General features: G+C 43.3%; 1 protein-coding gene across 1 annotated transcript in view; it reads right to left on the reverse strand.

Annotated features, from left to right (window-relative positions):
* KAZN (kazrin, periplakin interacting protein) overlaps positions 1-15,317 on the reverse strand; it is a 222,066-nt gene that overhangs the window by 158,139 nt on the left and 48,610 nt on the right. The window contains exon 2 of the mRNA XM_086476148.1: positions 8,356-8,513. Coding sequence (XP_086332274.1) covers positions 8,356-8,513 — 158 coding nt within the window. The remainder of the gene's footprint in view (positions 1-8,355; positions 8,514-15,317) is intronic.

Below are 15,317 nucleotides of genomic sequence, written 5' to 3' on the forward strand. Positions count from 1 at the left end.
ATATACATCACGTCTTAAGTGACACAAAATTGTCATCTTCTTTTCCTTCTTGTTCAAAAGGACTCTGCATTTGAAACACTCTGTCCTGGACCACCTGCTCAGAGGTGCGAGGGCGTTTTGTGAGTGAAGGAGTCAGAGAAATTGGCATTTTGGAACTATCTGGGTATGAGCTTAATTTGCAATATCTACTATCTACAGAGAACTGCCTGCAGAGATCTCGGCTTCTTTACACATTTTCTCTTTTAATCAGTCTTGGTTCCCTTCTGACTTAAAGAAAGATGTCTGTCTTGCTTTCTCAAGTGCTGTACCCTTTCATATATACACACTTATACGTATTTCTTCCTCTCAGATGCACAGTGCTGAGTTGCTCCCATACAACATCCAATTTTGACCTCTCCACTGGTATGACCATTCTTGCTGACCTTCACATCATAATGAAAACCAAAAATCAATACTAATTTATAGGCAATTAAACGAACAACAGACCTCACTCAGAATCTCACTCCTGTACCTTTTAAACAAGGGGTTGTGCTCTCCTGTTTGTACAAGTCATTTTTTTGAGTCTTCTACTCTTGCAGGCTTGCAAAACTGAAAGCATTTCTGAGCTTTTGACCTCAGTATCAAACCTAGCTCAGAATAACGAACATTTTCCAGTACCAAAGGAGAGCAAAACAAGCAAGAGGGAGAATGAAATCAGAACCAACCCGATGTCGTCGTGCTGAACCATCTTATACCAAATGCATTACCATCAGTCTTACAGGACTTAGGTGGCAGCAATTGTAATGTTGTTTTTCAGGACTGTTACTTAGTGATGTAAATATTTTGTTGCAGCAATGGTAGGCAAGAGAATCCATCCTTCACATGGTCCCAGCTCAGGTTTGTCCCCCATTATGACAGATTTCTATCCCCTCCCAAGTCTTGCTTTCCACAATCAGATCATTTAAGAGGACTTCCCCGCCACATCCCAATGCTCAGCCCTGCAAATACAGTGACCGTCTCCTCCCTGCCTCAGAAATTGGTTTTTTCCACTGCTCCCAGCCCAGCTCTGCAGCAACAGAGCAAAGTATATCAAGAACTGCAACACATCCTGCACCACACGGACAAGAAGCAAATTGAGACGCAGCCCCGTGATGGCAAGACGGCAGGTGCCTCAGTAACAACAAGCATCCACTCATGAGGAACCAGCTGAATTTAGATTCTCTTCATGATGCAGGCAGTCATGTTTTGTACGGATAAGGATTTAACACATTCAGGATGTCTTTTTCTTTCCAGTCCCAGGGGAGGATAGTAGCGGAGGCTGGCCAGGGTACAGCTGTAGCTAAATGACCATGGTGACCCTCAGATGACAGCCCTGCAAGCGATATCACTGAAGAATGTACAGCCACAACTATTCTGACTTGACATCCAAGCACCAGCCTGATCACGCGTATTGGTGTCAGACAGAGGAAACGCTGGACAAACCTGCTCCTCCCACACCAGCTGAACACCGAGAGCCCCACTGGGGCCATGAGGCCACTCCAGTGTGGGACGTGGGGTGAAGGATGGACGGGTCAAGAGTTGGAATTACAGCAAAATAGGCTAAAGCAGACCCTGAATCAGCCACGGCCACCTTGTCTAAAATGATCAGGTCAGGACAGACTTGTTGCAAGGCAAATTTTCCAAATTTAAATATCTGGAAAGAAATTAAATTTAAATACTCAGAGAAAAATTATCTTCCAATCTGCATTAGCTTTTCCTTCGCTGGCCATACACATCTGGGATAGATTGGTTTGAACCATACGGGGCTTTTGGCCTCTTCAGTCATGCATCAGAGGGTGCACAAAACCCACCTTTTCCTCCATTTATGCGCAGTAAGGAAATTTGCTCTGTCACTTAACTTAATACTAACTACTAAATAGCATCACAGATTTCAGAAAGTCTCTCCCTTACACTAAAAATGAAGGACAGAGAACACCAGCCTGAACTCCCCCCACCGTATGAAGCAATAAATTACAGGTGGCCAAAATGAGGCAAAGTATAACCAGAGAGGCCAAGGTATAATATTCAAGAGGATCACAGCTCCTACCAAGCGCCAGCATTTGGGGGTGACTAATGATGCTCAGAGCTGTGCTGGTAAAGACAGCAGCGTGCACGTTACAGCACATCTATGTTAAGGGTGTCTTTGCTCTCCCCTCATTAGACAGCACGTCATTCTCCAAATAAATTGAACTAATAGAGGCAGTCCACAAATCAATTTTTCCTCTCCCAGACCATGAAGAGAGGCAGCAGGCTGTCAGGTACACGTTTAGGGACAGGCGCCGCAAACCAGGCTTGTGTAACACGCTCTAATGATGTCATTAGGCACAACACAGTCCTCAATGGAGCTTGCTAGGTTCTGCATTTTACCTTCTCCTTCAACAGAAGCAAGGCTCTTCCACGCTCCCTTTCAGACTAGACCTAGAGGGATCATTAGAAGATGTGTTACCAGCTTGGAAGTGGCTAAAAAGATTTCTTCTTATGGAAAGGGATGGCAAGATCAATGTAAAAAATATAATGTGCAGAGCAGCAAGTTTGTTTTTCAGGGTTTCTCCTAAATAAATCCTGATTTTAATTGAAGATTTTCTCCAAGCCAAACCAGCTTATGAAATGTGAACACTGACATACACGAACACCAATTTACAAGTGCATTTTGATAATGTTCCGTTACAGAGAATTAACATCGTATCTATTTCTGCATCCTCTGAAACACATCAGTGTGGCAAGGCTGCTTTCAGAACTCAAGTAATGTAAGTTTTTTGAAAAAAAGAGCAAATCTTCCCTTCCCTTTTCTTCCTGTTGATACTAATTCAACCCACTAGCATGAAAGGAAAGGTCCTAGGGTTTTGCTCCTGAAGCTCGATCTGCTAAAAATCTGAAGAGCAGGTGGTGGTAAATGTTTAACTAGCAAGCAAAATATTGCAACAACATGGTCAGTTTTGTACAACAGACCTCCGTAGAAAACAAGAATTGTTTTTTAAAGGTCAGTTGATGAAATAGCACTGCTCTGCTACTACTTCTGCAGGTATTATCACAGCCATCTCAGTAACAGCCTGCCTCGGAGAGACAACAGAAACTACCGAAGAAAAGATCATAAAGTAAAAGAGCTCAAGAAACTATTTTGTTTTCCTAGGTGAGGAAAGGAATGGAGGTTAATACAAAAACACAAAGGTAAACAGCTGGTGGGATGTTGAATGGCTAAAAGTAGGTCGTGCCAAGTAGGTTTTCCTTTCTTTCAAAAACTGAAAGACTCTCACCTTAAATTACTTATTCACAGGATCCCAGTGTCAAACTTAAAGGGTTTATGGTGGTGACAACTGAAACGCTCAAATATTTTCCAAAGAAAAACAAGCAAAATCCTCTACCCAAACTGGTATCAACTTCCAGCAATATCTACCTGTCTTGTTAAAGGTTCATCTCACTAGCTAATGAGTGCTGGAGCCATTTTATTCAGAGTAAAATGTTAGAACACCAGATTTTAAAGAAAAAAACCTTCAAACGTAAATGAAAGGTTCTTTCCCCTATGCCTTTTGGGCAATGACCATACTATTTTGTTAACAACTCAGGCTAGAATATCATCAGGTTTACTTTCTGTCTTTATCTAAGAAAGGAATCACTCAGCAGAGCAGTGATTGAATATCTCTACATCCTCACACCCTTATGCCTAGTCAACAACTGAAATCCAATTAAATTTAAGCCAGGAGCCCCACAAGGTCACTAAGCTAATCTTGTTCTTAAGTATGATTGGATCTGAAAATTCCAGTCCAAACCAAAAGATAGTCTCTATGTCCATTTATTACTTCTATAACAACACCTGAGAGGGCCCTGATGATAATCACAACACTGTTAGGAAAGGAACTGAATGAAAAGATGGTATTTCTCCCAAAGAACTTAAAATCCACTTGAAGTCAATTAAACACTTCATGGAAGTAACTAAATGTACTGAACATCCTGAAAGCTTGGATTTTAAGGTCAGGCATCCAGAAAAATTACACGTGTTCTTTCATATAAGAGAGAATATTACCCTGCGTTGAAGGCTGATGCTAGTGCCTGGATGCACCTTTTCAACTCATTAGACAAATTGCTTCGGCAAACTGCTAGATTAGAGCTGATGCATATGACTCAGCCCTTAGATGTTCTGTACCTTCTGCTCCATGCCAGTCAAGTCTCTCGCAATAGCAATTAGAAACAGAAAGTCAAGTGAAACAAAACAAAAGAAAAAGTAATTTAGGCAAAGCTGGGGGAGATTTAAAGTTTGAAGGTATAACGGATTCACGTCACGTGTGTCTCAGAAGCAATAAATCCTGCTTAGGGAAACGTCTGAGGAAAAAACACTGCTAGGCTATAAAATTCCACCTCTGAGGATTATAAAACAACATGCACAGAGCAAACATCCTTTCTGAGCATAATAGGACTGTCAGAAATGATTGACAACAATGACAATCTATCATAGGCTGCCGTATCCCTGCGATAGCATCTTGCACGGGGCTGTCTGGCAGAAATGAAATTGTTTATTCACTCCTATACTATGTGGAGGATGGAACATGTCATATAGAATAAATGCACCTTTTCTTTCCATCTGCTTTTATGCACCCACATTATCTAAGAACACCTTTTAGTTCATATAACACTATTTCAATTTCCTCTCCGATTTCTCCCCCCTTCCAGCTCTGCTATGCAGATGATGACTTGCTAAGCACTGTTTAGGGGAACGTGATGCCTTTGCACCTCCAGACTGACGTCAGGAAGCTGCTGCAAACCTGAAACAAATACGACAAATGAGCAATCGAGATGCAAAGCTCCAGCCCTCACTCGGAGGGAGGGTCAGGCTCCCTTTCCAGGGTTCTGCCAGCCCAGCAGTGAGCATATGGGTCAGTGAGCAATCTCTCTGACGGGGTATTTTCATGATGAGGAAATCCTATCTGGGGTGTGTAATGGATGGAGACCACCGGGGTCAAGAGATCCCTGCAGATTGTAATGACTTTCATTAAATCTCTGTCTTCCCTGGGCAGAATTTGAGCTGACAGCCTATTGCTGGGAGACTCCACATAGCTTATTACCTATCCCCACACACAGTTTAATACCGCTGACGGGGCTGACAGATCAGTAGCCACCTCTCGGCCAGTGAGCCCTGCGGCTCCCAGCACCGTGTTCACACTCAACCTGCCAATGCTACTTCAGTTGACATCACAACATTTCTGCAGGCAGGAGGAGTGCAAAATATGCAAGGTAATGCCCCGTTCTCCATAGAGAAAGCCCTATTGCATATGGGAGAGGAAAGGATTTTTTTTTTCCTCATTCAACAGCTGTTTCTCTATTCTGTGTTTACCAGCAAGTGACCTCCAGCATGGCAAATTTCTCCTATGAAGCCATAGTCACTACTGTCACTGTTGCTTGTCCTGCAATAACTGAGGCATGAAAATCAGTGAAAAGTAGAGTAAATTGACAAAACAGATGGGGGAAAGAGATTCTTCCAAGAAGCCAAGGGAGAAATAAATATGTTCTAATGAAGGGACTGGGCTGACACTCAGGAGCATGGAATCCACATTCTGACTATCAGAAAATATGTCTGTGAAACCCTGAACAAACTCCCCAATGCCTCTGTGCCGTGGTTGCTCTTCTCCAGGTTGATAAGCATCCTTGTTATCTTGTCCTCATTGCTGAGAGTGAAGACCTGCACCCTTAGAGGCAGATGCACATGGTCCCCAGCGCAGCCTGGCCTAAAAATGCTCATGGCACTTTCCAAAGTGGAAAACTATGTTTAATTGGTTTCATGATTCATCTTAAGCCAAAAAAATTACTTGAGATCAAAGTTAGATCCATGGTGGATCCTAAGCCTTTGCTTCGGCCACTTCTCCTGGCTTCCTGGTGTCCAGGCAGAGTTACTAAAATTTGTACAATTTCTTTCCACATCAGAAAATCAGCAGGCATGAGACTTCATCCTCACAAGCTGTGTTTTCAAAGCAGATTAATAGTGTCGGAGAAGTGAGAAAAGCCCATCAACCATTCCCTCTGATCAGTCACTTCAGGTGGGTTAGCAGTCCAGCTAATTTCTACCCAAAAATTTCAGTCTGGATCGTCTCTCCTCAAATTATCTACCAGCCAAAGTCAGGTCCACGCCAAGAGAGGAGGAAAGGAAGTATGAGAGGGAGGCACTGGATCTCGTCTTTGTACAGAGCCTTGCACAATCAGTCTTGTTTAGAGCTGCAGGGCTCCATCTTCCCATAAAACACTAGCTGGGAAGAAATGAGATCAGGTAAGGAAAGGGAAATAATTGCATTGGTGATATTTTTTCCTCCTGTGTAATTAGAGCCATAGGGCACTCTGCAGTCAGGGTTAGTACGTACTTTACATGCACACACTGGCGGTGATATTCCTGTTTAGGTAGCTTGCTGCCAGCCTTATGTTTCTTTCATTCCTCAGAGGATTTATTTTACCGGGGCTTTTCTGTACTTGATGTTGTCAACTGTTTAGTTCTATCCTTTTACTGACCACTACCACTTCGCACCTTGTCATCCTTCCAATCTGAAAATCCCAGGCAAAAAACTATCCTGTCCTTTCTGGGAGGAGATCCAGGCACATCACAAGGATGCAGGAGCACTTGACATTTCCCCATTGTTGTTAGCATTTCCTTAATCAGTCATTCTGTCACAGGCACCACTTAATACGTATTCAGGACAACTGATAAGTAGTGAGGCAATTCTCAGGTGCTAAAAAAGAATTCCCACACAAGGGGATTATCAATAGGTACCTTTTCGCCCCATATTTATTTTAATCTGCAACATGCAGGTACCTGTAAGCATCTGCCTACTCTCATGGCTGACCCCCCAAAGGTATTCCTGCCTGCAGCACAGGCTGTGGGAGCAAATCCAAATGCAGAACCCAGCCCTTCGTATTCTCTGTGACGTTGCAGCCTGTTCCATCCATCGGACTGGGGTAAATGGAGCTGACCTGGCTAAAGACAAACTGAAGCAGCATGAACACCACACTCATAGAAACGAAATGCTGAGCACAGCTGTAATGGTTTGCTCACTGTGTGCTCCACAGCCTCCAAAGCCTGGATTGACTCCCCATGCAAAAATATCCAACATTAAAATACATATGTCACTAATAGCAGGGATTCCCAGGCCGCTTCTCGCATGCAGCAAGATCCCTACTAGCCAAAGTAATTAGGACCAAAGGCTTTGAAAGTGAGAGGAGCAGATAAGATAACCACCAGACTCCACATGGGAGAATATGGGAATAAAACATGAAAACGCGCAGCTTTCTCTGTTTACATTCTCCATTTAGGCACTTGTAAAACGCTGGCAGCAAGTCACAGGAACCTGGGCCCTGGGGACCAGTTGGTTAATGGAGCGCTGGGTAATTGCAGTAATACTATCAGCACCAACCCATGTTGGTACATGCAATGGCAACCCGGGCTTAGCATGGGATAGCAATCAGGAAAAGCCCTGAAGAAGATTATTTTGCTAATCCTTACAAGAATAATTTCCTCCTCTTTTATTTTCTTTTAGGCCTCTAACAAGAGGCGATGGGCACAAGCTGCAATGTGGGAAATACTAGTAAGATGTTCAGAAAAATAAAAAAATCCCCCATGAGAGCGGTCAAAGAGTGGAGCAGGGGCTGTGGGATCCCCACCCCTGGAGAGCTCTGAAGTGCTCGGGGCAGTCTCAGACCTGCTTTGCCAGATTTAGGGGCTTACCAGAGGAGAAGAGAGAGGAGACCACCCTGTTTTCAAAGCAACCCTCTGATACAAGCTGCCATTTTCCATCCAGGCTTTACAAATAAAGACGAAAAAGGAATATAAAAAAATAAACATACTGAATATTTCAAAAGGGTTTTTTATAGGATGAAGGAAACACACTGTAACACAGTAAACCCGCAGAGTAAGAGATTTTATGTTGAAGAAGCAAAAGCACAAAGCAACATCTGCACATCATTTCATGACTTTTAACTTGCATTTTAGAGCATGGCTAAACCAACAGCTCAGTTATGTGTCTGGCACTTCTAAAACTGGGATTCAGCACAGATGCTTAGCGGCAAAGTGATTTTCTTTTGCTAGAACTGATGCTGGGTATATTGCTCCATTTTCTCCCAAAACTTCAGAGCAATTTTCATCTCTAAATGTGAGATCCAGCCCCATCACAAGCTGCATGCTCTGTGCACCGAGATGTCCTTCCCACAGCTGCAGATTTTAGAAGCCAAAGTCAGTTTTAAGCAAGTGCCAGGGACTAATGTTTTCCACCGCTAAAACCACCCATAAAAGAGACATACTGCCTCCAGAGCTGTGCAACGTGCCTTCCTCAGGTCCTAACAGATGGGAGTTTATTGATTTCCTACCTGTGCATCCATTAGGAGGTGCCTCATCAGCATCATGGCATTTTTCAGAGATTCCTTCTCGCTGGGCAAAAAGGCATCTTCTTCTTCGTCCAGCGTTTTTGACTTGTTGACGATAAAATGGGAGATCTGGTCGTTCAAGGAATGCAGCGACTCCACGGCTGTGGAGATAGAGAAGGAAAGCAAAACGGGAATGATACCGTGCTGGAGGGAGCTGACGATTTTCTCAGTTTAAGATGAGCAATGGAGTGCACCCTCCTTTTGAAGAGTGTAGCTAGAAATTGGTCCCCATTACAGCCCTTGACCTCTCTGCTGAGAGGACCAGAAAAGGCATGATACAGACTAGTGACTACTGTACAATCAAATCTTGACAGAGAACTGCAACAACAGCAACAGAACGATGAGGTCTGAATTAACACTGTGGTTATTTAACCACATAATTAACACTATGGCATTAATTTTTGGCTACTTCCAGATATCAACCAGATCCAGTCAGAATCTAATCACCACAGACTCACTGCTCCCCCAAACAATCCATGTGCAGTCAATTTTCCCTATGTGATAAAGTTTTGCTGCACCAAAGTTGTATTTTTAATAGTCAATGCGTGCCGCAATGTAATGAAGGTTATGAAAGTAGTGAGCTATTGCTATAAGGATCAATAATTGTAAGTAACTGATACATATACCCACATCTACAGGTAACTCATCTAAGGTTTACATCCCAGCAGTAGCTAGGGCAATATATGGGTGGGAACAAGATGCACTGAAACATTCTGAAATAGAAGAGTATCTGGTGACAAACATTACTTCTCATAAACCTGTCCCATATTAGCATTCACAAAATCCAGTTGAAACTGATGATCTTTTCTGGTAAGAAGCAAGCCATAAGCCTTATCTCCTAGGATATGGCAAATCTAAATAGCAGTACCGAATAGCTGTAAAGAAAGCAAATTGTCCGAGGTCAAACAACAGGTCATTGCTGGAGTAAAAGTAAGAAAAAATTAGTCTCCCGACTTCCAGCTTAGAGTCCTGCTCCCTGTGATGTGCTGGGATCCAGAACTTCAGACAACATGAAGGGCAGAAGCAGGAAAAATTGGCTTTTTATTAGCTAGGCTAGGAAAAGGCAAGACCAACAACTAAAATATTGCTCATTTTCTTTCTTCATAATTATCAGTATTTGAAGCAGTGTTAATCATCTACATTGTCAGTCACAGGGTGAAACCCCAGGTATTATACATGGGATTCTGCTCCCAGTCATGCATATCAGAACTCGCCACTGCCATGGCTCACAGAACTCCCCCAGCAATTTCACACACTTCATGATACCACAATTTATACAGGCTGTAATAGATGAACTAATGGCAAAATGTATTTCTGCCCAATGAAAAAAAGCTTTGCATTTCTACAGGTTTGAAAAGTCTGCAATTCAATTTGCTTTTAAACCATTGCAAGTTTGGAGTTTTCATTTTTACTGTAGACTCATTAAATAAATGAGGCTCAAATAATTCTTCAGTGTATTTCTTTCTGCCGGCAGTTCAGGCAGTGAAAGACTTTGATAAGCTTGCGGCTCGGAGTAACACATCACTGTCACAGGCTGAACTGTGCTTCAGCGGTACATATTGCAAATCCTGATTCGCTCAGGCTGTTTATGAATAAGGCAATGTGTTATTTAGGACTCTCTGACAAACTGATTTTAAGAACATGAGGCAATAGAAATATACTCGACCTAGTTCTGTCCAAAGAAGATCTTACCACAAAATTCAAAGTAGCAAAGATTAGCCAGAAACCACGCTCATTAAGGAGCAAATCTTCCCCAGACAAAAGGTCCATAACAAAGAGCAGGTATGTCTCCAAAATGCAGGAGTGAAAGAACAGAATCCTCCTTATTCAGAGTATTTATTTTTGATTTAAAAAAATAAAATAAAATCTGTGCCTTACAAAGCCTTGGGGAGAGTTTGAGGGGATTGGGAGGATTCCCCAGGCTCAGGGTATTTCTGTACCTCACCATGGTGGATGGGTCCATTTTAAACCATACCATAAATCATATTCAACATAAGGGCTCTGGAATAACTCACTGAACCAGTTTCAGCTTTCACAAGCTTGGGGCAGCCCGGGCTCGGGCCGTCCATGGGTCATGCACGTGCACTGCGCTCGCTGGAAAAGCCCAGAGGTTGGCTGTTTGGCCCAACGAGCTGGGCTCGTTCTCCTGAGCCACTCAGATACAGGCATTTCGGCTTTGCAAATCGCTCCACCAAGCGAAACAGAGGCTTCCTCCCTCCATGTCAAAGCAACTGAGCCCTGCATCCTTGGCACCTTTGAGGTACAGCAAATCAGCGCAGCAACAAGCATTTCACTGGGGTGGATAGTGCCCTAAGCCGGTCGTGCAATGGACCGGTGGCTCCTCTTGTGATTAAGTTCTAAGTAATACATGACTATCAACACGCTTGGTTACTTCTTCCAACATCCCAGTTTCTCTCTGCACAACACAGTTTATCATATCAATTTTGTGAAATCTGGGCCTTCTTCCACAGTGCTCTCTCCTGGTCATTGCCAGAAAGAGATTGGAGGGCTTGGGTGTATCTGCTGCCACCCTCCCCCTGCACTGCAGTGATTGCAGACCAGGTGCCTAAAAGCTGCGTTTTCCTCCCACACTCTCCCCCCCACAATTTACAAATACATTTCTTTCTTGCTTTGCTACTCTGAGCGTAAATTGGACAAGATTGAGAGCTGTTACCGACAATTCTGTACGGTCTGGTTTTGTTTGGTTCAGTATGTCAATACCTTATTTACAGCTGTGCAGAATAAGATGAAGGAGTCTCAAGACACATTGCTCCCGGCCAAAATATTTCAGTGCTTCTCTCCAGAGCAAAAATTCCTGATAACACACAGACAGAAGTCACCTGCACCACAAATCCCCCCTCACCTTTAAGCCACCAAGACCCAGCCATGGGAGGCCAAGCCTCCCCGGCAGCAGACCCACCATCAAACCCCACTTTGACTGCGGAGGCACAAACCGGCAGCAGAGATGGAGGCAGAAGTGGATTTGGGGGGATGTCCACATATTGCAAACAAATGCAACACGGATGTGTAATTTGTTTGGTGAGGTCCATGCGCTGCCCATTGATTTCTGGTCTCCTCCTACATGTATTTTGACAACACATATGTCCTGCATCAATGCCAGGGACAACATGGTTTGTTTTCTGCTCACAGTCCTCCGGAAATTCTCTGTATCCCATACGCAGCCATCTAAAAGTTTAAGCACTTTCTCTTTTCCGAGGCCCATTACCATGGCTTTGTTCACACCATTATAAATAAGGGTCTGTCAGCATTTCTATTATAAAACTCTGCAAGTCAGGCAGAAGGATTCATTCCAGCAAAGAGTGTGGTGCTGATGTGATTTTTATTTTTTTCCCCTCTGATGAAAATGGAAGTGAGAAACTAAAAGCCACACAGAGCTTTTGCCTTCTTATTTCTTGAAAGGAAGAAAATCAGAGCTTAACATTCCCCCATTCACAGGCACACAAGGATTTCTCCGGCACTATATCACTTTCCAGAAACAGTTTTACCAAAAATTTGATGGCCTGCAAGCAAAAGCTTCCATCTACCTTGACTACATACTAATTTTACTGATGGGTGGGACTTATGTACATCACACACCATTGTACATCACAACCCAGGCCAGCACCATGTTTGTAAACCAAACATCTCCTTCTCGTGGGTGAACGCACACAAAAGCCAGAGGTATCTCAGAGCGATGCTCTGCTGCAGATGCTGCATTTTGGGGAGCAGCATAGCACATAGGTGCAATGGAAATCACGCGTAGCTAAGTTTCTCCAAGTCACCATGAAGCAATCATTTTGTAATCATATGTCCTCACACCAACCAACACTCAAAAGCCCCAGGAAGCTGTGGGGTTTTCATACAGAAGAGCAGCAGGTATATGGCTGCACACAGGCAGCAGCAGGTTTGATTTTCTGGTCGCTCCTAGGCTGCACTAGCATCTCTATTAGACATGTCAGTCCTGAAAGCCATCTTCCCAGCCCTAATACACGAGTATTGATTCATCCCATCCTTTCTGACCAATAAAGAATTGAGGAAAGATCATTCTCTTTACACTCTGAAATTTTGGCTTGAGCCATAAACCCACATCTGCTTTCAGTAATATGAATGTACACCCGAGTTATCCTCCTCAAGCTAATGGCTTCCTTCCAGTTTTACACTGATTCTGACCAGAAGCTGGCACATGGAGCAGTCCTCCCAAGACTTTGTGATTCTAAAGTCATTCAAAACAAACATAATTATATTATCCTAAGTTATTCTAACCTCCTTATCCGAAGAAATATCTCTATACTCTCTGATATTTCTTCTCTTACCCTTTGGGAAGTTTAGTGTTGTTTGAGCAATATGTGGCACACTAAGCTCTGGGGGGCAAATGCTTCTCTCATTTGTAATTCTCTAGGTTTAGAGAGAAGACAGAGAAATCAGAAGGAATGTTTTCCAGTCAGAATGCAGAAAAAGCAGACCAGTATTTAACTTGCGATGATTTTCATAAGCATCTGCCATAGCACTGTGTTTAAACCCTGCTTAGCAAAACGCCTCTTTTTCCATGCAGACAATGGAAACTGTATTTGAAAATAAAATCGCCTGAGTCTTTCTCATGAAAGTAAAACATGAGTTTCCAAAGCTCTGGCTTACACACAAAGTGAAAACAAAGGAAGCCTGAAACCCAAAGCTTCTGGCACTGGTTTTCTGGATGTCCTGTGTCAGTCTGCAGTGCAACTTCTCATAAGCAGAAGATATTTGATATTTCTCATTTAAATGAAGAAGAACTTCCTGCCTTGTGCCTACTAAAAATCTAAGCGAGAAAGATAATGAATGAGACAAACCCTCCATCCCTCCCAATGTTAAGCCTTAAACATTACTGCTGAGCAACACTTCAACTAAACCCAGCAATCTCTTTGCAAACACGTAAGACTCTTTCTTTTAAGAAAAGGTTATGTACCTCAGATATAAACACAGGCATGTTCAGCTCGGATTAAAAGATATTTCTTGATCCCCTAAAAAAAAAAAAAAAAAGACAGACGACAATTTTCCCTTGCTGTATCAGTCCTCTTGGCTTCAGGTTAGTAACATATCAGTAATGCTGCAAGCGAGACAACTGGCTAAGTAAAAGTTACAGCTATCAAAGCCCCATCACCTTCCCAGCTTTTCCCATTCGAATTTCACCATTTCCTCGCTGCAAGGAACAATTTCAAGAGGAAAAGAAACCATAACAATCCTCCACTCGTGCTTTGACATCACCTACGAGAAGAGAGAAAATGACATATCTCGGAAGAGGCATTTTCTGCTGCTGCTATCGGAGATGATGCGCCGTGTTGGGTTTTTCCAGGTGAGGACCATTCGCCACCCCCAGGAGCAAGAACAGGTCAACAATGTCAGTTTGTCACAGGGTGCTTTGGGGTGTGAATCACCGGAGCCTGAAGGACGTTCAGGGGAGAAAGGAAATTGCTTTCTGTCAGAGAGGAGGGAAAAAATATACTCATGCCAAAGACTACTTCAAGGAAGAGGCTGAAGCAATAAAGATGTTCCAGGAGACCCCATTTTATACACTCCAGCTACTGCCCAGATGAGTACAAAATAAAATAAACTGTAGATAATATATCCTGATTTCTACTGACAAAAACCGGCAGAATCTAAAATTAATTCTCACTAGCAGGAGCAACTAAATGAAAGAGGACGCACACTATCACAATTGTATCAAGGAACGTGGTATAAGGGTTTCTGGGCTCATCAGCTGACTGCTGAAAAAAGATTACAGAAGGGGTTTAAGTCGGACTTCTCTGTAAGCAGTCAGCACTTGCCACCGCGGCTGGAAATCTGCTCCCACGGAGAGAAAAGCCAAAACCCACACTGCGTGCACAGATCCTTTGAAAATCCATCCCAGCCGAGCGCGGAGCACTCCTTAGCTATGGGCTGCCAGGGAAACCTCACCTGCTAATGAGTCTTTCTGACTATTTAGCAAAAGGCAACGATGTGTGTAGGCAAATTGTGCAACTCATTATCGCTTAATATTATCAAACAGCTTCTCAAGTAACAACTACAGGTGTTGTTTTTGGAGAGAGGGGGAAAAAAAGGTATTCAAAGCACTTCAGGCCTTGCCTTTACAAGCTCTCCCCATTTTATCTGCACTACCATAGCAGAGTCAGCCTCAGGTTTCTGTAACACGCAGGGCTCCCAAAGAGCACCCTGCTGCCTTTCAGCAGAGGATTTCAGCATCTCCCACATTAAAAGTCCCAGCCAACGCACCTTTTCGAAGAGCAGCTAAAACTGATTTGCTCAGACGATTGACTAAATGTCTTAAATTTTTTTTATAATCAAGTAATAACTTTCTGTGTGACTCCAGTCCCAAGAATAACGACCTCACTCGCAGTGACAATGCTTTCCAAATGCACTCACTTTGCACCAAAACCGTAAGAGGAAAATCCAGGTTTCTGCTCTGAGGTTCCATTTCCCGGCTGTTTGACCACAACCCTTACGAGATGCTCTCAGCAATGAGCCAGGTGATACAAACAGACACACCAGACACGACCAAGCACAAGATTTCCCCTTCTGATGCCTGGGTAACCTGCTGGATTGGGGCATTAAAGTCACAGAGAGACTGCTTGCACGCAGATCAGCAATGTGTTTTCTCCTTCTTCTGAACCCGAGCCAGTCCTCAAATACTCCCCCATTGCCCCGGCAATGACTGCTCGTCTTCACACAGGTTTGGGGAGAAATGAAGAGTGTTCTTGTGAAAGCTCCAGATCCTGACTTTGGGACTAATATAAGGCCAGCCCTGTGGGTATAAGCTTGGAAATTCAAGGCAGTTCAGGGTTATGGAAAGTAGACAAATACAATGTATAAAAATATGCTCTTTACAAATTACAAATAATACCTGTCCTTATTCATATTACTGAGGTTGACTG

This window comes from Leptosomus discolor, chromosome 20 (genome assembly GCF_034619465.1).
Source record: "Leptosomus discolor isolate bLepDis1 chromosome 20, bLepDis1.hap2, whole genome shotgun sequence".
Taxonomy (NCBI): Eukaryota; Metazoa; Chordata; class Aves; order Leptosomiformes; family Leptosomidae; genus Leptosomus; species Leptosomus discolor.